We start from the raw sequence: 23,366 nt of genomic DNA on the forward strand, positions 1-23,366 counted from the left end.
ATGTTGTGGGTATGGTTCCGCGTTATGCTTGCATTTGCATGGTTCATATCTGGGCTGCTCGACCTGAAGTAATCCCTGACGCACATTTTTGGATGTTATACTTCCTACATAGTGTTAGCGAATCTCTGCATTTTGTTTGACTTCTACTTCCATATATAGACTTATCTGTCACAATCTGTACAAGCCACATGTAGGCACTTTGGCGTCATACATTTTGCAGGACATCGTGTACCCTGGGTTTTCAGGAGAGGTGGTGCATCATCCGGGTATGGAGCATCTCTGTCCCTCTGTCCCTTCGGATACTGCATCGCCGCGTTCTGCCCGCTTATATCTTTGCTCGGGAAAAGTGTAGAGCAGCGGAACTGGGAATTTATACGCATTGATGAAGTGATCCGTGTTGCTGGGGTTGCTCCTTCTCCTTGCTGCTGGGAGGACGAGCGTTGTGCCCTCATCCTAGTGTAAGAGGTACCATCCACACGACATGCGTGCATTGCATCAAACCTCAGCCCATCTTCTTTTCCGCCCACTGCGCTGGCGTTTATGTGGGTAGGGATTCGGATGGGCGTTGTGGGCCTGGGTTTCTGCTTCGTATCTGTATTGGCTGTGGTGAGTATTATAGCCAATGTTCAGTTGCGCGAAGGCACAAATGGTGAATGAGTAATAGCTCATTACTCGGTGAGGAATAAGCATGCTTCGTGTGATAGAGAAATCAGACACTGCATTAGGGAGTCGTAACATCTAGGTATACACTCGTGAATAATGATGACCCCGCCACCCTGAAATTATTTCGTTTCATCCTTTCGAAGCTCGATCCAAGTGTCTCCCTTCCTGACCCAGATCCTGCCAACCGTAACAAGTTTCTTCGGGTATCCCATCTCACGTACTCCCTGAATGCAACAACATTAGTCAAAGTGCGAATTCAAAGCATCTTGCTTAAGCCCCGGCGGTACTCTTCGTGCTGGTCCTGCTCAGGTCGTCCGTAGCCACATAAATGGGAGGGTTAACATCCGGGTGGAATGGCGACTTCGCCGTACTCGCCTTCTCTTGGTCGAATGCCCATACTCCGTTGGTCGCGTCCTTGTTAACTTGTTCACCGATTTTGGCAGCCTAAGCGATGTTAGCGAACGACTATTGTTATCAGGGTTTGGACAACGTACGAGTTTCTCAAAAGTCGGGTCGTTCTCAATGCGCTTGAAAAACTTGCGTTCCCACTCTTTGCCCTGCTCCTTCTCGGTCTTGCGCATAGCGCGCTGGCGGTTCTCGATGATGGATTTCTCGGATGACGTAGTGTCCATGTCGCCTTTTGTGATGGCATCGGCGACCTTCTTCCATGCTCTTCGTGATTCGAAGTCATCTTGTTGTTCGATGGCACCAATTGTCAGAGGAGTCGGCTTCGTTGCTCCGTGATCGAAGGTGTCAACAACCTACAGGGCGAGTCAGTAAGAGCTCGAGAATCAATACCGCTGCTAGTGCCGAAACGTACCTGCTTCGTCTTGGCATCCTTGAAACTGAACTTTCCAGTCCATTGACCCTCTGCCGTGTAGATGGGCTCCTTCTTCTTGTCCTCGGGGTAGACGCTAGCGGTGAAGCTGTTGGACTTGCCACTAACCCAACCGCGGCCGCTATACTCAATCTTCGCAGTGTAACCGGACGAGGACTGAATGTACGTGGCGCTGTTGAGTTCAACGTATGGCGCTCCTACCACCAGACCTTCAATGTGCAGCGGAGGAAGGGTGATAAGGTAGTCTTCGTTGAAGCCGTCAATGTGGTACATAGCGTGACCAACTTGCTTCACGTTAATGGTGGTCTTGAAGGACGCCTTCTGCGCGTTGTAGCCCTGGAGCCGGACGCCGTGTTTGTTGTTCCAGATGGAGTATGCCGTAACAGGAGGGTGGTGGCTACCCACGTTAGCCTAACCCCAAAGCTCCAATCCAAGATATGGCGTACCTGACTTGCTCGCTGACCAGCTGTGTCTCACCTGACTCGTCCTCCCACTTGCCAAGGAACAACTCGCCCAGGAAAGGGTTCAGAGGCTTCTTCTCGCTACCCAGCTTCTCACTACGACTGGCGTACTGTTGCTTCAGCGTGCTGAGAAACCACTTCAATACCAGCATGCATCGCTTCGCAGGGTCTTTCTCGGCAGCGGGTGCGACGAAAACGGACGGGTGCTCGGTCCAGTATGAGGAGAACTCGACGAGGGAGGTGGTGGAGAGAATGAACGCAGGTGCGGTCATGGATGACAAGTCGCCGTTGAAGGATGCTATGGACTGTCAAATTGTTAGTATGCACAATGAAACACCATTTGTAGGCCTGTGAACACTATAAACACTCCAACTCTCATGCGTCGCAAGCATACCTTGAGAAAGCTGGACCATGAACCTTTCTGCTTGGTGGGCACCGCCGAACCCTCTTGACCTTTGCTGGAACTCATGGTAAATACTAAAGTGCTAGTCGCAACTGACAATGAAAGATTGGAAATAGGAAGTTGTTGCGGGCGGTGAGAATGTGGAGGAGGGGATGCTGCAACGAGTCAGTGCTCGAGGTGGATCACATCGCAGTCCCTGGCCCGCGTGAGTGGCTGAGCGTGCACGTACGTCATAAAAACATGCGCCTATCCTGTGCGCCCCAGCAAATATGCGATCGACGACGACACAGTTCCAGATAGGCGAGATGTGGAGGCAAATCTGGAGCTGCAGTTCATCGTGTTCTGAACGGATTGTATTTGAGGTCTTGCGAGGGGTTGTAAACAGCAGCGACACTTATGCCAGGCACGCAAGAATCATTTTCGCAACGACGAAGCGACGCGTGCATGTCTCACACACATTCACTACTGAAGTCCGCCTGATCATCCCCACAGAACACATCAATATACTTTCGAACAATGTCCCCGACTGATACGCTCACATTCCAGTGAAGCACCGCACATGTACAGGTCGCCTGGATCGAGAGCAGAGAGCATACCACGACTCGAATACATCATACTACTGGAGCAACAGTGATCTTCCAGCATCCATGGATGGATGGTAACCCGTCACGTGCCTGCACTCTTGCTGGGGAGGCGGTGCCTGTGGCGTCGCTATTCCCGGGGCTCATGTCCGATCCCGCACCTCAAGGGGACTTCAGCTCACGAGCTACTTCTCTCAAATCTTCGACTCACGACCGCGCTCCCCTTCAGCCAACAACATATTCCCCTCGATATCTAGTCTCCATGCATCCTTTCATTCTTGCTTCGTCCTCATCAAGTTGCGTTATCACCTGTGTATAGCTACACCCAGGCAACAGCCCCATGGTGTATGCGGTACGTGGCCCATCGCTCGCGTCGCCGCCAGTCGGAAGAGCCGCTGTCGCACTTGAAGCAAGTCTAGACTGCGTAGTCATAATGACCACAATAATATGATCACGTAAAAACCGATCACGGGACATTGCACAGCCGCCAGCATCACGGATCCACTACCACATTGATGCAATGATGGGAGCTTTGCTCGCCGCCTGCGATGCCTGCGCCCATCTGGCGTGTTTATGCTGAGTTCTAGGACACAATGAGCGGCGGGGCCTAGGAAACTGACGAGTTTCTGTAGGGCCCTGCAGCGCGAGCTGACGGATCTGAGCAATAATGGCGCCCTGTCGTAGTTTTGGCCTTTCCGCTCCTTGAAATTTTAGACGAAAGGTGGACATGTTGCCTTGATTATCTGGAGGTGAGGAGGGAAAGTGGAAAGTAAAACTTGAAGCGATGACAGTGATCTCTCCTTGCCGATTAGCTTTCGCTGAGCACGATTGCGACAGATGCGTGCGTACACGACAGAACGAATAACTTATGGGATGTAGACAAGGCCGACTTTGAGCCACGCTATATGCTCCTCAGAGAGCATCCGCTCACGATCCACTTCTTCCGTTCAAAGTGCGCGGAGTCTCCGCAAATTATCGGCTCCCTCGTTTCTGACACTAATATGAGTTATCGCGTTCCTTTCCACCCATCTTCTTCCCATCACACCGCAATACCAATACCAGGTATAGCAGCCCTCTAGCCAAATAGTCGGATGAGCATGATGCCACTTGAAGCAAGATCTAGATGAAAGCCAAACAACGATTGATCATTGTTTACAATCTCTATCCTGGCCATCATGGCCTGAGAACAGTCTTCAAGAAGGGTAAAACCCAGTGCGGCTGATTTCCATGAACAAGTGAACGGGCAGGTACGCTAGATCGCGGTTGACGGGTTGCGAACAGACCAGCTGTTCCGAGCTGACGAGTTCGAGCCATGAAGGCGTCAGGTCAAAAAGATTGCCAGTTATTGGACTTCTAGAGGGGTAGAGGATCTAGTGTCTCTAAGGTTTTAGCTGTGGAATAATAATAGATACTGGGCTTCTTGTACTGTGGGACGGCTCCTCGTCGACATGTTTTTGCTTGCACTGTTCAATTCGAATTGATATGAAGCTTTAGGCTCGCGAGAAATACCTCACAACAAGACTGAACTCTCACGTTCCTTATAGAATAGTCATGTACATGCACGCCTTAGGAAGGTAGGGCACCAACACATGACACCTGGGCATCCTTTCATCAGATTAGCAGTGCGCCCAAAACCTTCCCGACCCCCTCACACCCCATTTCTGATACATTTAACACAATGCTGTGCTTCCTGCGGATTCGATCGGGGTCGAGCAATCTGTACAAGTGTGCAGAGTGCACCATAATAGTGTGTAAGTCTGATCCGTTACTCCATGAGCCCACACGCAGTCGCATGCAAGGTGCGGAAACTAGGCTTGGTTGAGATCCGTCCTGATTGCTGTTGATGGCGCGACCTTTGGCCATGCAGACTATTCTACAACCTCTCTCTGGCCTTCCCATCCTCGCTGTCCTTCGTGTTCGAATTCGAATGCCTGTAGTCATAATGCCAATCGTCCCTCGCCAAATCCGCCCTGACTTGATAGTTCTCTTCAGCGTCCTTCAACACTTGCATGTCAATATCCACAACGCTCATTCCCTCCGCACAGCTGCCCATGCGCACCAGGGGTCCTATGAACGGTACTACGACTTGCGAAAGGCCGGCGTAGCCGTGACCGGGCGGGCCTCCCGCGTTGGCGAAGACGATGGCTGTACACATCAATCAGCATACCGGCCCATGTCCAGGTTCATCTGGGTGAACGTTTTAGTAATATGAAGCTTACCGCACGTATTCTCAAAGGCCCTACTCGTTAACATACTATCCAAAAACAGCGCCTCCGAGCTCGGATTCAGCGCCAACCCCGCAGCATTGCAGTCGTTCAGCGTCCAGAAAGTAGGTGTGATGATAATGTCCGCACCATTGGCAATGAGCTCGCGAAATGCTTCGGGGAAGGCCAAGTCCCAGCAAATTAGCATGCCCACCTTGCCGATGGGCGTGTCAAAGACCTCATGGACGTCTCGCCCGCTGCCTGTTAGATGCTCGCGTTCGGGGTGCCTGGTGTGCCGTCAGCGTCCATCAAACAGTAACATCATTGAGTGTCTTTGAGCGAAGAGGAAGCGTTTGAAAGCATACCACAAGTTCTTTTTAACGTATTTACCAGCGACATTACCCTCATGATCAATAAAGTAAGCTACATTGAGCAGCTTGTTCTCATCCGCTTCCTCCTGGGGATGGGACTCCACAATCGTGCCAGGCTGAATACATATTCTACATTCTTTGGCCAAATCCTTGTACTTGTTCAAGTACGTTTCCCATTGGTCGCATAAGCCGACGAATGCTGGATCCTTGGGCAGCCAGTTCGTGAGGTGGTATTCTTGGATGAAAGTCAGGATTATGTAATGATTGCGTGCCGGAAGAATGAGCTTACCAGGTAATACAACCAATTCTGCACCTTGCGCAGCCGCACTTCGAATATATGTTGCGGCCTTGTTGAAGTTGTGCTCGGGCTGCATCGGCTATACCCCATCAAAATGACGCATCCCAGTCGCAGCGTTTCTTCGCCTACCTTTGGATACAATTGTATCACAGCAACCTTGACCAGTGGAGCCATGTTCAGTCAAGTTGTGTAGGTGGTAAGCGACAGTAACTTAAATCGGTAGTGTGCTGTGTTTGCAATGCAGTGTGCCCGGTGCGGCGGTGGAGAAGGTGGAGTTTCGGCGTTAATGTACGGCGCGGAGATAGAAAGTGCGCTAGACTCCAGTGGCATGCGATGCGTGATCTTTCATGGTTATTGCGAGAGCATAATTTCCGTCTTTAGGGCTGGTGAGGTATGAGCTCAGGGTTATGGGCGTGGCTTACGACTTGATCAAAATTTGAAAGGGTATAATCAGGTGCGCCAGCGTTGGATAAGACCACAGCCACTCAAGAAATGGAGATTCGAACGTCCCCAACATCAGAAGTAAGAAACCTTGGGGATGGCCATTATAAGGATTGACCATCAAATACTCCCCACAAACCTCCATCCCACCATACCCCCATCCCTTCCAGTTGCTTTGGTCTCACCCTGAACAACGCGATTCATCTCAGCGACGGTGTCATCCAATACACTTCAAGCATATGCACTTACCACAAACATGGCTTTCAACGCCGCGATGTCCACAAAACCCCCTAAATCCTCCTTATACACGTGGTTCCTCTTCGTCTCCACCAACTTTGCGCTGAAGCTATCATAGTGCTCCTTGTTCGCAAATGTGAGGACAGCTACTCCATCTACATCGATAAAGCCTTGAGGGTCTTCAGTGATTGTTCCAGCTTGGTCAAGAGCAGGGTCGACCGGAGAAGGCGTGGATGGTGGAGAGTATACGGGGCGCTCAATATAGTGTCGCGTGTAAGACAGTGGGAATTCATGTCCAACAAGTGTTTTCACAAGCGGAACATGTACATTTTCCCAGTGATGTTTAAACTCTTCAGAGCTGATACCCGGTTTGCGTGGGACGTGAAGTATGACGGAGTATGTCATTGTAATTGGCGAATGTTAGAGCCGATCGTGACGTTGTGCAAGCCGAATTGTCGTTTTCTCTTCTTCTCCATATGACTGATGTGAGGGGAAGAACGAAGTTGGAAGGCAGTCGCGTAGTCGTGCTGCGTGCGCGGAGTTAGCCTGGCTCTTATTGCCGACCCCCCGGCGGGTTAATAGTATCCCCTTTCCGAAATGGGAACGTTGCCATGCCCAGAATTTGAGTGCTTTTGATCTCTGATGCCTTGGCCATGCAGCCGCGTCGAGCGCTAAAGCTTCTCATACGCAGTACAGATGTTGTGAGCTTGGCAATCGCTCTTGGATGGCTGTATAGGCCAGCCGTTCGACATTCAGGTGAGGGTCTGGTAATAATCCAAATCACTATGAAGGCCGTGGGAAATTTTACAATTGGGGTATCTATGCTTAGAAGGGGAGACATAATTGGAAGAAGAGAACAACGGGCCCCACGGGACGCCAGAAATGCCACACGCTCTAATGCTAGAATATGGTACGTCCATCGAAAAGGTATACGCGAAGTCATACTTCGTCTGCAAGGATGCATGATGGAAAACTAAGGTACCCACTGAGCGGACCGGTCATCGTATGCAATGCCAGCTATCCGTGATACAGTTAGGAACAAGGGAGGTAAGATACAGGCAATATACGCCACCGGTCTCTGGGTCAGTAGAGCGAAGCTGCGGCATTGGTGATAAGTTCTTGTCTCCTCCAGGACGATGTTATGTGATATCGTAGAAGACCGCCAGCAAGGTCTGCAGGAGGTAGCCACGGATTTTGATGACAGAAACCCTCAAGCTACGGCGGCATCGGCCCATTGTCTGCTCACTTGAATGCCATTCGTCATGTGAGAGCTTTCGTCTGAGTCGGACTCCAATTCGGATGCATTGTAGAGAAGAGTGTAGCGATTGGTGATAGGCATTGATTTGATCGGAGCACTCGTCTTGCAGGCTGGGGCTTTTGCTATCGGTCGTGGGAGAGGCGCAGCACACTCATCGGGGCACCTGTAAAGTCAGCATGAAACTATCAAGATCGTGCGACGAAACGACTTACCAGTCGATGCGTAAGCCCTTGTATGCTGTCCGCGACATCATGCAAGTCCTCGCGAACAGAGCGTTGTGAATAGAGTTGGTGGAGATGAAGATATCGCCACCCCTGAAATGAATGTCTACAACCTGCGAAGGTGAGATTACCGATCCACAAGTATCGAACTCCGGTCATCAGCTGACTTACGACAAGGTTGTGAATGTGGTCAAGGTGGTCTCGAATCTGATCTGCCGTGAGTTTCCCAAGTGCACCGCGGATGACGAGGTTTCGGCTGGCTCCATTGGCAATTTTGTTTGCTACATGCGGTGGTACGTGGAATTGACGATCGTTCCAACGAAATTCGAGTCTCTTTGTATGCAAGTAGATGTCGTTGCGCTTTGCGTAGGACAAAAAGTCAGCTTGTTGTGTGTTAGTGGCAAAGCGAACCCATCATGAGCAACTCGCACGCCGCAGCGCCGACAGACTCACCTGCACCCTCAACAAACGAAACAGTGGCTGAACGATCATTGCGAAGGAAAATGTCCAGCACCCGCCCACCTCGGACGATCCCGGCCAGGTCCTTGTGTGTGGTCCGGTCTGAAAGGTTAGTGATGAGTATCGTCCTTTGGTCGTGAACGGGGATACGATTGGCCGATTGGTGTATATCGTCCTCCTCCTTCTCCGAAGTATCAAAAGAATCGGGCTGACCGTAGCTGTAGACTCTATTGTGGGACTGGGAGAGCTTCCGCGGGCGAACGAGGCCTTCTCCGACTGTCGTGTCTGAGTCGGGCGGAGAGTCTTCGGGACGAGGGCGGCTCACGACCACGGGCACGGAGTGTGGTCGAACAAACGTCTCTTCCCAGGAGCTAGACTGACTCATGTACGTCTTCGATTCATCGTGGATAGCACCTTCACCCGCAAGCAAAGTGTCCAGGGTCTCGACCGTCAGTCCGCCGCGAAACAGTACGCTTCTGAGAAGATCTGTCATGCGTTAGACAATTTTAAGGAACTTGAAAGCTTCATATTTTGTGAGAGAGCGTACTATACTCTTGAACAGCTTGTAGCAAGTAGTCGTGCTCGGCTTTGGAGATGGTCACATTGTTGGACAAGCTCGGAGTGGTATCGAAGTTGCGACCAGAAGTATGCTGCGGGATGGGTAAGTCCATTGTGGCGGGTGCATACATCTTGGAGACGACTCACAAACTCAGCTCTACAACAACCAGCAATCAGCAATCAGCCATCAGTAAAAGATATCAAGATACGGTGCAGCAGCACTAACTCACCGACGTAGTAGGGCATCAAAGTAAGATCTGCCTATGGTGACAGCTGCCATGGTGAAGGAATCACGTTAAGGCCGACGAGCGCCTTTATGAGGTGCGTGTAAGGGTGCAGGAAGTGAGGATTTGCAAGGAGATGGTCCCCAACCGTGGGAGTGTTTTATCAGTAGTGGCCCAAGCTCCATCACTGCATCGCGCTTTCCGCCTCGGTAGGAGCACGCTAGTCATCTCGCTCTTTCCCCGGATCTGCACTATAAACGCAGCCGCCGCCGTCCCTGCAGCCCCGCGATAGACCCATTCCGCTCACTGACAAGATACCTTGTTATACTGGCATCTGCTGCAGGCCAGCGAGGCCTTCGTGCATTGAGAAATCGTAACCCGGAGTTCGTTCTGTGGCGTGGATAGAAGAGTCTCCATGGAACTGTTGCTGCAGACCCCTGACCTCTTACCGCACCAAGCGAGCCTAGCGCATCGCGTGGAAAGTGATAGCTCAAAGTTTTGCGGCGTCATCGTACCTCTCTATGGACTCTCCCACTTCCAATCCCATCCCGCCGAGCCCATCGCAGCAGCTCGCAAAGCATGCGCCCTTTGAGGGTAGCGATGGCTTCAGCTCCTACTTTGGCCAGCTGACGGGTAACCCCTTCTTTACCGCCGTACGCCTGCTTCCGGTACTGCATTGTACATGTGCTCACATCCACCATAGGGCTTCGGTCTCGCAGCGCTTGCGACTGCAGCGCGCGTTGGTCAACAAGGCCTAAAGCAGGGCGCCTCGCTACTGCGTCGCCGCATGCTCGTCGACCTCGAAATCACACATCGTGACCACGCATACCCATGGCTGCTGCTGTGGATGACGAACTTCCATCGCACACAGCTCGCCGGAGCACGGCAAGGCTTGCAGGGCGGCATACTGTCATCACTGGCGCAACGCCTTAATCCACGCCTTCACCATTTGCAAGTGAGCACCGCCCAACCAGCACAAGGCCCGTCACATGCGGCACACTTCTCATTTGTCCCTGGTCATGGCAAGCACATCTTGCGCTATGGGAGCTCGTTCATCCTGGTGGACCGACAGCGAGAGAAGGCATTCGACATGTCGACAGGCATACCGTTTGAGACCATCACGATGACGACCCTGTATTCCCAACGCAATGTATTCGAGCGGATATTCGCAGAAGCGCACGAAATGCACCAGCAAATGCAGGAAGGAAAGACAATCATATACAATGCGATGGGACCGAATTGGCAGCCGTTTGGAGATCCAAAGCGCAAACGTCCTCTGGAATCCGTTATTCTAGAACGTGGCGTGAAAGAGAGAATTGTAAAAGATGTTCAGGCTTTCATCGAGGCGCGAACCTGGTACCTCGATCGCGGGATACCCTACAGGAGAGGCTATTTACTATACGGACCACCAGGGACGGGCAAGAGTTCTTTCATTCAAGCTCTTGCTGGCCATCTGGACTTTAACATTGCCATACTGAACGTCAGCGAGCGTGGTCTGAACGACGACCGCTTGAGTCATTTGCTGAGCAAGGTCCCACCACGGACAATCGTACTATTAGAAGACGTTGACGTGGCTTTTGCAAACCGCCGAAAGGTAGAGGCTGATGGCTATTCGGGTGCAAATGTGACCTTTTCGGGCCTTCTCAATGCGCTTGATGGCGTTGCCAGTGGTGAGGAGCGCATCATTTTTCTCACCACCAACTACGTAGAGAGGCTCGACGAGGCGCTCATCCGTCCTGGCCGGGTCGACATGACTGTGCGGCTTGGCGAAGCTACAGAGTATCAGATCGGAGAGCTGTGGGACCGCTTTTACGCGGAATTCGACGCCGAGGGAGCGGGGAAGCAGCGATTCCTGGCCCAGGTCACGCAGCTTGGGCTCAAGAACACGGTGAGCACGGCAGCGCTGCAAGGCTTATTTCTGTACAATAAAGACGACCCCGAGGGCGCTATCAGCATGGTGAAGGGCCTCACCGCCACCGGTCACACTCGGCACGCCGATGGCAATGTGGAGCTTCCTGGCCACGTTGATGTAAATAATGTAAGATAGTATGTAAATTAATGCTAGACCATGAAAATGCGAATGGAGAAACTGTTCGTTGTGAAAACACCAGAAACTAAGAATTCGGGTGTCTTTGTTTTGGCGAAACAGTTGAAGCGTGTTTAACAGCACCCAGGTATCCCATTGTTGCATTGAAGTGTCCCAGCATCATCCTGTCCATGTCCACAAAACCAGTCTTACTTTGGCGAGAGGGGTTTTCACCTCCTACATTGTCTTGTGCCCGGCGATCGATTTTCTCGTTCACGCCTTGGCGAGGCTTTTGCATTGTCTTGTATCTGAAACGATTCTCCATCCTAATCATATCCATATCCAGAAAATTCAGCCTATTCAGTTCCTCGAGTAGAAAGTCTTTGTCCAGATTTTGATCCCTTAGCACATGGTAAAGATGGTCTGTGAGAGATACAGATCCATCTTCAAGAAAGCCCTCAATAAGCGCTTCTCCAGAGGAGGTGCCTATCTCGCTCAGGCACTGACCAGGAAGAAGGGGTAAGATATCAGCGTGAAGTTTACGCAGCCAACTGCAAACGAACGTACTACATTGGCTTTTTTTTGCTGCGCATTAGCAGTACCATCAATCGAATAAGCGATAATGTCACCGGCGTGTTTCGGCTCGTTGATGATCCTGGGTTTGTGGGAGTATGAAAAAAAGATTCTGGGTGGTAGAGGTTCAACACAATCCGTATAATGGCTCCTTGGTCGTCTCTATGCACCATCAACGTTGGGATCTGACCATAGATAGGGCTCAGGTGGGAGCGAAATCGCCACTGCTCGGATGGTGGGTTTGCTTTCTGATACTGCTCAGCAGGTATTCTGCCGAACGTAATAACCAACTTAGCATCGACTAACATTCCACGATCGCAACCTCCCAAAGGAAGAACAACCGGTCACACTCGGCGCGCCGATGGCCCTGTGGAGTTTCCTGGTCACGTTGATGTAAATGATGTAAGACAGAGCGGCACAGCGCTAGTGCGATGCACTGCGGTTAGACTCACGCTGTTGTACCCAGTATGTAAAACAAGGCGACACCAACGAAAATGCAAACGGAGAAACTACTCGTCGTGACAGCGCGCCGAAGACGCGCAGATGCCGATCATGCAGAACAACGTGATGGCGTGCAGCGCTGGCGTGAGGGACGTCGGGTCGAGCCAGTCAGGCTCGATTGGGCCCGCAGGTGTGCCGCGGATCTAACCGTTATCATTCCATCTGATAATCCAGCCGTCCACCAGACCCATCGCTGCTAGCCCCATTCATGTCTTCACACGCGCCCATGCCGCCGCCTGTCTCCCCGTATAATGCGTGCGGACGCCCGCTTCGCGCGGCCAGAGCGTGACTCCGCTATACCTACCAGCCAAAGCTTGTCTGACGCCGAAACACGGGCGCCTGAGCCCGCGCAGACAGGCAGCTACGAGCTCCATCCGCTTCCCATTAAAACAGCCCCTGCTCGCTTCAGCCCCCATGACGACAGCACCGTTCCTTCTCAGCGACCTGAGTTCTCCTCCGAAACCGACGACCCAGCCATGTCGCGCGCACCGCTGCTGGTGCGCTCGTCGCCAGCCCAGGGCACCGGTTCTTATGGCGGTCTGCCGGTCCTGTCGCTCAGCTCCAGCCCGGACGACTCAGACGGTCATGTGACCAACCTTCTGCGACGCGGCAAGAAGAAAGGGAAAAGCAAGCTGCGAAACAGCGAGCCCTCTATGAGACGAAACTATATCGAATCCAGCAACGATGATTCCATCCAGAGCGAACCACCTTTTTCGGCCTCTGCACGACGCCGCACGCCTAGGGATGCGAACAGCAGCGCGCCTCTCGACGACATACTTGCTGGCCAGGAAGAATCGCTAGAAGCACGTTTCAACACGGGTGGAATGACGGCGTCTGGTATTGCTGCTCCACGTGTCTTTGAGAGCCTACAGTCATCATCCACAAGCAGCCCCCTGGGTGAAACCGACGAAGACGACGACGACGACTCATCTGCCGAGGCAGACCTGCATGATAGCAAAGCCAACGGCCACGTTGCTGACAACTCCCCCTACGCCCAGGTGCGAGCGGCAGTAGGCGCCAGTGATGATTTTACACTGTCCATCAACACGCCACGCATGTGGATCCTGTCCATTTTGTTTGCCATATTAGGATCTTCTACAAACCTTTTCTTTTCTTTGAGATACCCCAGCGTCAGCATCACGCCCATCATTGCTCTTTTGCTTGTTCATCCACTTGGCCTGCTGTGGGATCAGGTCTTGAAACGACCTCATGATCCTGAAGAATTATTCGAAAATGGAGTGCTTGCCTCAAGAGGGGACAGCCAGACTGGGTCAAGGCACAGCACTAATGTCCTCTCCTCCTCTCTTCCTTTGAAAACACGATGTCGACTTTGGCTGGCTCAGGGCCGCTGGAATCTAAAAGAGCATTGCTGCGTGTACATTAGCAGCAATGTATCGTTTGGTTTCGCGTTCGCCACAGACGTCAGTATTCACTTACGACGGACGTTAATCGGTACACAACGCTAATGTAGCTTTAGGTCATTGTTGAGCAAACCAAGTTCTACCATCAGGATCTTGGTATTGTGTATCAAGTATTGCTTACGTTGTCCACACAAATCCTCGGCTATGCCCTCGCTGGTCTCACACGACAATACCTTGTTCGACCAAGCGGCATGATATGGCCGGGCACGCTTGTCCCGGCCACCATGTTCACGGCGCTGCACAAGGACGAAAATAAGCCAGCCAATGGATGGACCATATCGCCATCTAAGTTCTTCGTACGCGTGCTACTTGGCGCCGTCGCATTCTACTTTTTACCTGGTCTTCTCTTCCCCGCACTGAGTTACTTCAGTGTCATCACATGGTTCGCACCGAAAAATGTCGTGATTGCCAACCTGGTAAGTCTGTCGCACATTAATGTGATTCCCCGCTAATATATCATAGTTTGGAGTATCTTCTGGACTCGGCTTATTCCCTGTGACATTTGACTGGGCGCAAATTGCTTACATTGGATCTCCGCTCATCATTCCGTTTTGGGCAGCCCTCAACATCCTCGGCGGGCTCGTTGTAGTCATGTGGATCTTGGCTCCAATCATGTGTACGTGTGCTTGATCCAAAAACCGGCAACACGCTGAATATCTATAGACTACATGAACGTGATGTATTCTTCGTACATGCCGATACTCTCGACGATTGTATTCGACAATCGCGGCAAGCCCTACGACGTGGACAAGATATTAACTGACAACTTCTTGTTTGACAAAGAAGCATACGAAAGCTATAGTCGTGTTTTCCTTCCTATCACTTATGTTCTAAGCTATGCGCTACAGTTCGCTGCGCTCACAGCGTTGGTCACTCACACAGCTGTCTGGCACGGAAAAGATATCGTAAAGCAGTGGCGTCACTCATGGGCGGAAATACGAGGAAGACCTGGCGCTGCCTATGAACCTTTACAGACTGCGGAAAACGGTCGCGCTAGCTCCGAGAGGGTTCATAGAATGAGCACCTCGTCCGAGCCGGAACTTGAGAACCTGCTCACAGCCGAAGATGTCCATAACCGCCTCATGCGAAGATACGACGACGTTCCGATCTTCTGGTATCTGATGACGGGGGTTAGCATGGGCGCGATAGGCATGTTCGTTGTCGAGTACTATCCCATCCATCTACCTTGGTACGGCCTATTGTTGGCTCTCGGTATCGCCGTCACCCTCTTCGTCCCAATCGGCATCATAATGGCCATCACAAACCAGCAGAGCAGTCTCTATCTTATTTGCCAGCTCATCTGCGGAGTAATCTTTCCCGGCCGCCCCGTCGCAAACATGGTCTTCACAACGTACGGCTACATCACCTCAACCCAAGGACTTAAGTTCTCCTCGGATCTGAAATTGGGCCACTACATGAAGATACCGCCCAAGATACTCTTCAACCTCCAACTTTCCGCAACCGTCATCTCGAGCTTGACGCAGATTGGCGTGCTGAACTGGATGCTCGCTTTCGTACCCGGCATCTGTACGTCAGAAGCCATCAACGGCTTCACCTGCCCCATCGCGCGCGTTCACTTCAACGGCAGTATCCTATGGGGCGTGGTCGGCCCCAAACAGTTCTTCGGCCCGGGCGCGCTCTACCGCCCGCTCGTGTGGGCCTTTCTCCTCGGTGCTATCGCGCCAATCCTCCTATGGCTCCCTGCCCGCCGCAATCGCAAATCAATCCTCCGCCGTATCAGCTTTCCTGTTGTCTTCGGGTCCCTGTCATGGATCCCTCCGGCAACTGGTCTGAATTTCAGCGTCTGGGCCATCGTGTGCTATGTGTTCAACTACCATATCCGGAATCGGAGGAAGGAGTGGTGGAACAAATACAACATGACACTGAGTGCAGCTTTGGACAGCGGTTTGGCGGTTGGTGTGGTGATCATCTTCTTCGTATTCGTCTTCCCGGGATGGATGGATGGATTCAAGTGGTGGGGTACGGAGGTATACAAGCAGGTAAGTCTATCCTTGATCCGTGGTCGCTATGTTTCATACACTGACAAAATACTAGGGTTGCGACTGGAAAGCTTGCTCGTACAGAACGGTCAAAGATGGTGAAAACTTTGGACCGCCGAAGTGGTGATGTCTTCTGCATTCTGCGTCTTGATTTTTGGTCAGCTAGATACCTTGCTTTGTTGGCATGATGGCTCATCAGCATAACTTGCGCTTAGCGAGCATTTAGAGGGCGTTCGGGACACATAAGGATCTAACGTGGTATGATTTGGCTAGCATGATACATCTGCATGGATTCCTTCACACTGAGCATACAAATTCCTTACGTGTTATAGCCATGCGCTCGCAAGAAGTTGATGTCAACTATCCTGATTCTGAGCGTACAGATTGAAGTGTTCTTCGTGGTAGCCCTTCGCAGCCTAGTCCTTGTAGCCCAAGTCAAGGTCATCGCCATTAGCTGAGTCGGGCAGGTCGCGTGGGTTACCATACCCTTCATCGACATCACGTGACTATCTTACGCTCCGTGCCGCTCTAGCTCAGGATCTCTTGTCGCCTGCGAGCGCGCTTTGGGAATCATGTTCGCTATCTCCGACTCCAACTTTCCTTTGCCTTCGCCTTGCTGAATAGTTTGACCGATCCGCGGAAAAGAACAATGGTAGTTGGTTGCAAAGGGCCCAATGTTGAGCTCGTCTAGGCAATTTCTCAAGGTGACATGAAGACGTGGTAACCCACACCTAGCGAATGACATATTGCAACCACTCTGCAGTATGATGTATAGTGTGCTTCACCAAGATACTGTGGTCGGTGCACGATATGCACAAGTTATCGAATTCGGCAGTCGGCATGTGGATGGCTCGCACATATGCTCTGACTGCAATTCATCTCGGAATTCGAGGAGATTCAGCTTTCCAATTTACGGTATCGTATAGCAAAAACTAATCATACGAATGATTAGCAGATCTAGAAACAGACTCCCCCGGATACCGGATCCAGAAACAATACCGAGAATGAAGTTCACTTTGTACAAAGGGTCATACATGAAGAAGGCAATGCGGCAGGACAGTAATGTCAAATTAATGTGATTAGTTCACTACCCAAACCACATATCTGAGGCCAATGCAAGTCCAAGTCATAGACCAAGTAACAGAGGTACCCACTCTTCGCAAGAACGAATGGTAAGACGGAGAGTGGATGCACACGAACTTTATCGTGTTCCAATCAATTTGCTAGAAAGAATAAACAGCCTCTGGATCACCTGTTGCGGGTTAACATTCGAACCTGAACGTTTACTTTAGTACTGGAAGTTCGTACGTGCCTCTTTTGATGCGGCTGCGCACGCAGTTCTCTGGTTCGCTTGGCTGCTGGAGTTGGGCTTTCATCTCGCTTCTATCGTTATGGTCGCTCTGCAATAGACAAGAGTCCTCTGTCGTCAGTGGGGACGCATCAGAGACTGTGTGATGTTCTGGAACTTCCTGGGTGTGCACAAATTTCCCATACTTGCGGAACAGGAATGTGGTAGGGAAGTGGACTTTCGGACATGATAGAGTCCCAAGTTCTGAGTACATAGGAATATGCGCCGACAAAATCTGCCCTTGGGGGAAACGTGTAGTCGTCGGGCGAATTTGGCCAATATCCTGCAGAATCAGAGTGCCTCTGGAGGGCTAGGCAGTAGCTGATGAAATAAATAATCGAGCGAGTGACCAATTTTCTGCAGTATTTATGTGCGAATGTTGAAGTCCGACCAGCGTTCCTTTCATCCTGTCCCTCTGTGGCCCGCTCCCAAATCTCCTATGAATTGATGGACTTCTTCAGTGGACCCAAGACAATGAGAAATTCCTCGAAGGAATATTTTTCAGCGAATTGGCGAAGTAACTGGTCGGCAGTCATGTCGCGAACGGCGATCAAGGTGCCGGAAGGATCGGCCTGGTGGCAGAAGTCATAATCTCTCAAGCGGCCCCATGCCTGTGATGATTAGTCAAGGACATTGCTTTATCTCTTCTACACTTACAAAGTCACGCAGAGCCGGATTTTTGTCGCCAAACACAAAATTGCGGAAGTAGATATTCGCGTCATGAAGTTTCGTTTCAAGAATCGCCCACTCCGGATTGGTAGGGTTCTTGGTGAACCGGACGTACTTTCTGAACACTTCAATATTGACATTGTCCACATGCATGATCCACAGTGGGCCCACCAGGCGGTTGAAGATTGTTTCAGCAAAGGGGTTGGGGCGAATTGCATGTTCCTCGGCTGTAATCATTGCGAGGAGGATTGTACCACTCATGAGAGGCGTTCCGTACATGCCAGCAGAGAGACCTGTAAGACCTCTGACATTCCATCCGGGAAACTTCAGCGATCGCAGGACCATCGCCAGGTTGTGAGATTCTTGAGACGCCATCGCGAGGGGGACGTAGATGATTGATGTCAATTGTTGCTGCAGGCGAAAGAAGAGGTGGAGGCGGGATCAAGTCAGGTCGCTTGAAGAGGTCAGCTTTGTTTTGCCTAAACCTGAAGATGAAGAAGCCGCGCGCTCGCGCTTTCCTCCCTCTGACTACTGAAGTAAGGGTACCAGCACCCAGTATTCTTCACTTCAGCGATGCAACTGAACACGTGCGTAAACATCTAGGTAGCTGCTTCCAACCAGACCGGAACCGCAGCATCTGTTGTCAGTCAGTGTCATACGGCTCAATTCACATTCTACGCCTATTGCATCACGGGAAAAGTCCATCAATACCACACGCTCTCTGTCTAACGGACCTGACCGCGGACTTTGCTCATCACAGAAAAGCCAACAGGCGTCAATCCCTCGACTTGGAACGACAATCATTGATATCATCCGCCCCACCTCAACATTTTATCCATTCAACATCGATTTCCCCGCTTGTAGCATAACGGACTTCGACAGCCGTTGTGATGTGCGAGAGGTACTGCATATACCGTGCCGCAATAATTCTCGACATTGCGGCGTTGGCGTGCGGACTTCGGTGACTTACCCCGCAGCCGCAGGTCGTCGAAAGCCGCTGAATATATCGAAACCTTTGACATGAAACGTTGAATATGATCCAAGACGTCTTGATCCGGGAGGTTGTTCTAGGGCCGATGTGGTGGTCGCGTGATGTTGCCCGAGGCACAGTGGCACACTTCCTCAAGCGGAGAACTCCACGGATTGCACAATTAAACACCCGAACGGGTCTACTCATAATGCCAAATACTTCCAGACGGGCGTTGTACACTACGCGTCTACAATAGACAACGACAACAACAACAACAAGAAGTTTGAGTCATGCTTTAGCGGTGACAAAATAGACTGTGCGCGGCTGTGCAACGAACGGTTGGTCAATTCGACTCATGTTCAAACGCGGGTACTCGCCGGTATGTATGCGCGTCTGCATTACTCGGTACCGCGCATATTGCACGCTGGCGGTGAGGCTGCGGTGAGGCCGGCTGGCGAGGCGCACAGATGCAGCGGTGAAGGGCTTGAAGTGGCAGAAGGGAACAATGTCAGACGCTTGGCTCTGTCCTTGCATGTGTGTTACCGTGAACAGCGCGATGGCAGCGTAGGGCTGTGCGAAGCGTCGCCGAAAGGTAGGCCAAGGCAGGGTAGCGAGAGCTGAGTAACCGGCTACCCGCTTTGGGGAGGTTCAGCCCTTGGGAACGCGAAGGCCTGTTTGCGATTGGTGAGAAGGTTGGCGGGGGGTCAATTACAGGCTGGTGCGCGAGGCTCGCATGAATGCCTGTGGATCCAGGCAAGAATAGATTGTGTGCACAACGCGAGAATAGGCGGGTTCGAGGAATGCACTTCCCGAACAGGTATCAATAATATTGGCCTCTGTGCGATGAATTGGTGCATCTCTCGCATCGTAGACGAGGAAGGGTCCATGGCCGCACTTGGAAAGTGCATGCACAAGTGCAAATGAGGGCATTGTCGTGCTGCGAGTTCGGCGACTGGCACAAGGAGGAGAGCGATTTGAAAGAAAGGCATGGTAATGCGCTTCATGATCGTGTCATCAGACTAACGTTAAGCGGTGCGGCGGCTGTGATTGGCTGGTTGGAGAGGAAGGGGCATTTGTCAGGGCGAGATTGTTCAGCACGCCGACAAAGCTGGCAGCGAGGCCAATCACTGGCGGACCATGCGTGAGTAATCGACGACAATTTCAAACACCAACAAAGACGTGATTGCTAGCGCAAGGCCTGATTCTGGCATGACGTTTCCCCACACTTGGGCGGACGGCCGCGTTCTTGGTGTTCCGCCGGTTCGCCCGTGTCGAAGTCCCAGTGCCCGAGTGCCCGCTGTTGCGCTAAGACGGCGCACGCGCAGTCAATTCGTCCGAGCATACGTGATGACTGGAACCAGGCTGCTACCATGGAAACATCCAGGGACGGGCACCTTTGTATGCTCCGAGCCCGAGTCTCGTAGGGCAGAGACTCGACGGGCCCGACGGAAACGGACGGTGGCGTGACGAAAGCGACAGTGATCTAGAACCGTGCAATCCACTGTACGATGCGTGTCTGCAGCAATCGGTCGCGACGGTCTGCGATGCGACGCCAGGGCTGGTACGCGTGCTGTAGACGGACGTTGCGACGGAAGTTCCGCTGGCCGGGCGGTCTGCTCGCGCGCTGTGGCTGCCCGCTGGCCACGCTATCAGCTGAGGCCCTGATTCGCAGCACGCGGAGGCTGAGGGTGACTGGAGCCAGCGTGCCAGCGCACGCCAGCACAGAGCGGGCTCAGGCAGCAGCAATTTGGCGACGACGCCTTTGCGCGTCCTCGACCTGGCACTGGCATTGGCATTCCATGCAGGGGCGCTTGGTGCACAGAAGTGCGGTCTGCAGGCGTGCGACGTTGTGACTCTACCAAAAGGGCGCACGCATGGCGGTGCGATTAGACGCGCAGCGTCGTTATGATTCATCCAGCATGATGAGTTATCTGCTGCGTAAAGCGCGTAAAGCCCGAACGAAAGCAGTCGGCCGAGCATGGGCCAAAATTCGTAATCACTAGGGGACGCTTGACGGGCGGAGCTAGCGGACGACGAGCACCCCCCTGTCCGCTCGGACGCTTTCGCAGGCTTTCTTTGCGGTGAGCACTTGTCGGTGTTATGCTCAAGCCCGAGCATCCCGGGCCTGGTCATCCACCGTCAGACAAACATATATACACCGCGCCCGTCCGCTTCAGGCCATACACCAGCTTCAACACAGCAACCCAGTCAAAGAGCTTCAACAAGAATCTTCTTGACATCACGACTACCAAACCATCCATCACTCCTCGGAACACTCTGCTCGGACCACCTTCCCACGCCATTGGCTACTGCATTAGGTTTGTGCAGCCCGCCCTTCTAGTCACCGACGATATACTGACTCACCCGCTCAGGCATACACATTTCTGCCTACATATCAAACATGCCTTCCACTTCGCACCTCCGTCTCCAAACGGACTTTGAGCCCTTCTCTGCTGAGACGACTCGCACTCCCTTTGTTTCTTCACCACCCGCAAAGAAGCAAAAGATGTCTCTCACCCAGACCTACTACATCGCCGCCTCTGCCCGCTCCAAGCTGGGCAAGGAGGCCTGCCGCGCCGACCACGACCTCCGCCTGCTCGTCGGCCACGCCAACCTTCTCGACTCGCTCATGATCGAACTCCAGGACGCCGAGAGGCAGCAAGAGGCCTGGTTCCACAGCACCGTCGCAAAGGCACAGAAGTCAGAAGAGCCCCGACACATCCAGTGGGCCGACAGCATCGCCGAGGAGGAGGACGATGATGATTCTTCCGATTCCGACTCAGACTCCGACTACTACGACGAGGAGGGCGACTTCGACATGGTCATGCCCCGCCACATCGCGCAAGCGCCAGTACAGATTGTCACCGAGGAGGTCGATGAGGAGGACGACCAGTACGACGACTTGGAGAACGACGAAGGTCTTGCCCTCACCCGCGTACCATCACAATCACCACCAGAGCTCGTTCACGACGAGGACTCTGACGACGAGTCGCCGCCTACCCCGCCGCAACCCACAATGGAGTTCTCGGCGAAGGAGGCCATGCTCACCACATCCTTCTACGACGAGAAGTCGCGACCACTCTTTGAAACCGAAGAGATCTATATGCCGCAATCGACAGCCCCGCTCATCACAAGTTACTAGGCCAACGCCACCATGTGTCGACCTTTCTTCTTGTCTTTGATTGAGCATTTTAGCGAGCGAGTCTTTTAAGCATTGGCGCTTTGGGAGCATTATATCACATTTTCTTTGTCTACTGGATCGACATGAGGGAATTTGAAGCGCGGCCCATGAGTACGACGCGATGGTTATGGAAACGGATCTACCCAACTCTATGGACGGAATACTCGAGATGATGGATGGAACTACATAGGCTGGTATGAGATCTCCCACATTGATGGTTGAGACCCCCCTAGCAAACAGAAATCAAAAACGATAATCCTACCAAAACACTTCTTCTCCACTTTGCCTCGTGATGCATTTGCCCGTGCTACCCACCACTACAATTTCCTTATCGCACCTTTTCCGTCGCATGAACATTGAAATTTATCGCCTGACCGCCTTTCCGCCCCACGGGAGCCCAGAGCGCCGGCTGCGGCAAGGCTGAGGCTAAACCTGATACGGACAACACTGCGAGCGTACACCGGATACACGTACACAGTGTACGGCGCCTGTAGGCAACGGCCAGATACGAGCATTGCGAACACGCGCCCCGCATCCTGCCAAGTGCTGCGGACGAAGCCTACGCAACAGCATGCAACACAGCCAAGGCAGCTCTGCCTCAGCGAGATGCGTCCGGTCGCAGCCGGGCCAAGTCGGCGCATGAGGACGAGCATTCCGAGTGACCAGGCTCGGGGTTAAAGCGATTCCGCGTCGGGTGCGACGGGCTCCTCTGGTCACGTTCGCTAGTCTACACGCGCACCGTCCGCTTCTTGTGCGAGGTCAAACAGGAAAGTCTATCACGTTGATCTGCATCGATACCCTGCGGAGTTGGCGAGAATCCGTCGCGTGGCTTGCAGTTGTGCGCGTCGTCGATACTGCGTGCATGTTCACGATCGATCTTGCGCATCGAAGGCCCACGCGCAAAGCAAGTTTCCGTAATCTGTCCTTGCGGGGATCTACTCGTATGCACGATGGGGGTCGTGCTCCCATCTCACTGATCTCAACACCCCTAATTCCCCGCTGTGCAATCCCGATGGCAGTTTCATGTTTTGACATGCGTTTCGTTTTGAACGCAGGCCACTCATGCAAGCGGTGGGTTTCTGGTGCGTGCGCGCATGATTTTGTTCCCCGAAACCAAGTGGTTCATGCTGTGAAACAGGCACAGGTACGTACCTGGTGACCCACGCCCCAATGTCATCCCCTTTAACACTCGCGCCGCCCTTGCCTCAGCTTGAAAGGGGCGGGTAATTGGCAGGCCACGCTGTGCCCTTACTGTACGTCAAGGCCAACTCGCTGCGCTGCGCGTTTGTTGGCACGAGTTGCGATGAGGTGAGGACGGCACGGCGACGGCGACATACTTTCAGCCCGACTATTGGGGGCGGGCGCTCCAGCGCTGAGAAGAAGAGCGCCTCAATAATCCATATTGTTAACTACAATGAGGAAACGGTGCTGTCAGTTCCACCCTTGCGCTCAGCCTCAAA

The 23,366-nt window shown here is 52.5% G+C and overlaps 7 protein-coding genes across 7 annotated transcripts; 3 read left to right on the top strand and 4 right to left on the bottom strand.

The window, feature by feature from the left end:
• Positions 1 to 933: 933 nt before the first annotated feature.
• Positions 934 to 2,431, bottom strand: kes1 (Oxysterol-binding protein 4; the record flags this gene model as incomplete). Its single annotated transcript, XM_056217614.1, has 5 exons — positions 934 to 1,107; positions 1,158 to 1,424; positions 1,484 to 1,898; positions 1,948 to 2,267; positions 2,357 to 2,431. 5 exons carry the CDS (start codon positions 2,429 to 2,431, stop codon positions 934 to 936), a joined length of 1,251 nt encoding a protein of 416 aa, XP_056069170.1.
• Positions 2,432 to 4,819: 2,388 nt separating this feature from the next.
• On the bottom strand, positions 4,820 to 5,993 carry N0V89_008862 (uncharacterized protein; the record flags this gene model as incomplete). The annotated part of the gene is made up of 5 exons (XM_056217615.1): positions 4,820 to 5,091; positions 5,166 to 5,437; positions 5,516 to 5,756; positions 5,811 to 5,898; positions 5,949 to 5,993. 5 exons carry the CDS (start codon positions 5,991 to 5,993, stop codon positions 4,820 to 4,822), a joined length of 918 nt encoding a protein of 305 aa, XP_056069171.1.
• Positions 5,994 to 8,370: 2,377 nt separating this feature from the next.
• N0V89_008863 (uncharacterized protein) lies at positions 8,371 to 9,106 on the bottom strand (the record flags this gene model as incomplete). Its single annotated transcript, XM_056217616.1, has 2 exons — positions 8,371 to 8,921; positions 8,983 to 9,106. 2 exons carry the CDS (start codon positions 9,104 to 9,106, stop codon positions 8,371 to 8,373), a joined length of 675 nt encoding a protein of 224 aa, XP_056069172.1.
• An 898-nt stretch (positions 9,107 to 10,004) lies between these two features.
• Positions 10,005 to 11,264, top strand: BCS1 (Complex III assembly protein translocase and chaperone; the record flags this gene model as incomplete). Its single annotated transcript, XM_056217617.1, has 1 exon — positions 10,005 to 11,264. One exon carries the CDS (start codon positions 10,005 to 10,007, stop codon positions 11,262 to 11,264), a length of 1,260 nt encoding a protein of 419 aa, XP_056069173.1.
• A 1,304-nt stretch (positions 11,265 to 12,568) lies between these two features.
• N0V89_008865 (uncharacterized protein) lies at positions 12,569 to 15,865 on the top strand (the record flags this gene model as incomplete). The annotated part of the gene is made up of 5 exons (XM_056217618.1): positions 12,569 to 13,738; positions 13,795 to 14,154; positions 14,201 to 14,354; positions 14,402 to 15,738; positions 15,794 to 15,865. The coding sequence occupies 5 exons, from the start codon at positions 12,569 to 12,571 to the stop codon at positions 15,863 to 15,865; spliced, it is 3,093 nt and encodes a 1,030-aa protein (XP_056069174.1).
• Positions 15,866 to 17,523: 1,658 nt separating this feature from the next.
• On the bottom strand, positions 17,524 to 18,130 carry N0V89_008866 (uncharacterized protein; the record flags this gene model as incomplete). The annotated part of the gene is made up of 2 exons (XM_056217619.1): positions 17,524 to 17,697; positions 17,744 to 18,130. 2 exons carry the CDS (start codon positions 18,128 to 18,130, stop codon positions 17,524 to 17,526), a joined length of 561 nt encoding a protein of 186 aa, XP_056069175.1.
• A 2,996-nt stretch (positions 18,131 to 21,126) lies between these two features.
• Positions 21,127 to 21,867, top strand: N0V89_008867 (uncharacterized protein; the record flags this gene model as incomplete). Its single annotated transcript, XM_056217620.1, has 1 exon — positions 21,127 to 21,867. One exon carries the CDS (start codon positions 21,127 to 21,129, stop codon positions 21,865 to 21,867), a length of 741 nt encoding a protein of 246 aa, XP_056069176.1.
• Positions 21,868 to 23,366: the final 1,499 nt, after the last annotated feature.

This window comes from Didymosphaeria variabile (assembly GCF_027946475.1).
Source record: "Didymosphaeria variabile strain IMI 356815 chromosome Unknown scaffold_6, whole genome shotgun sequence".
Lineage (NCBI taxonomy): Eukaryota > Fungi > Ascomycota > Dothideomycetes > Pleosporales > Didymosphaeriaceae > Didymosphaeria > Didymosphaeria variabile.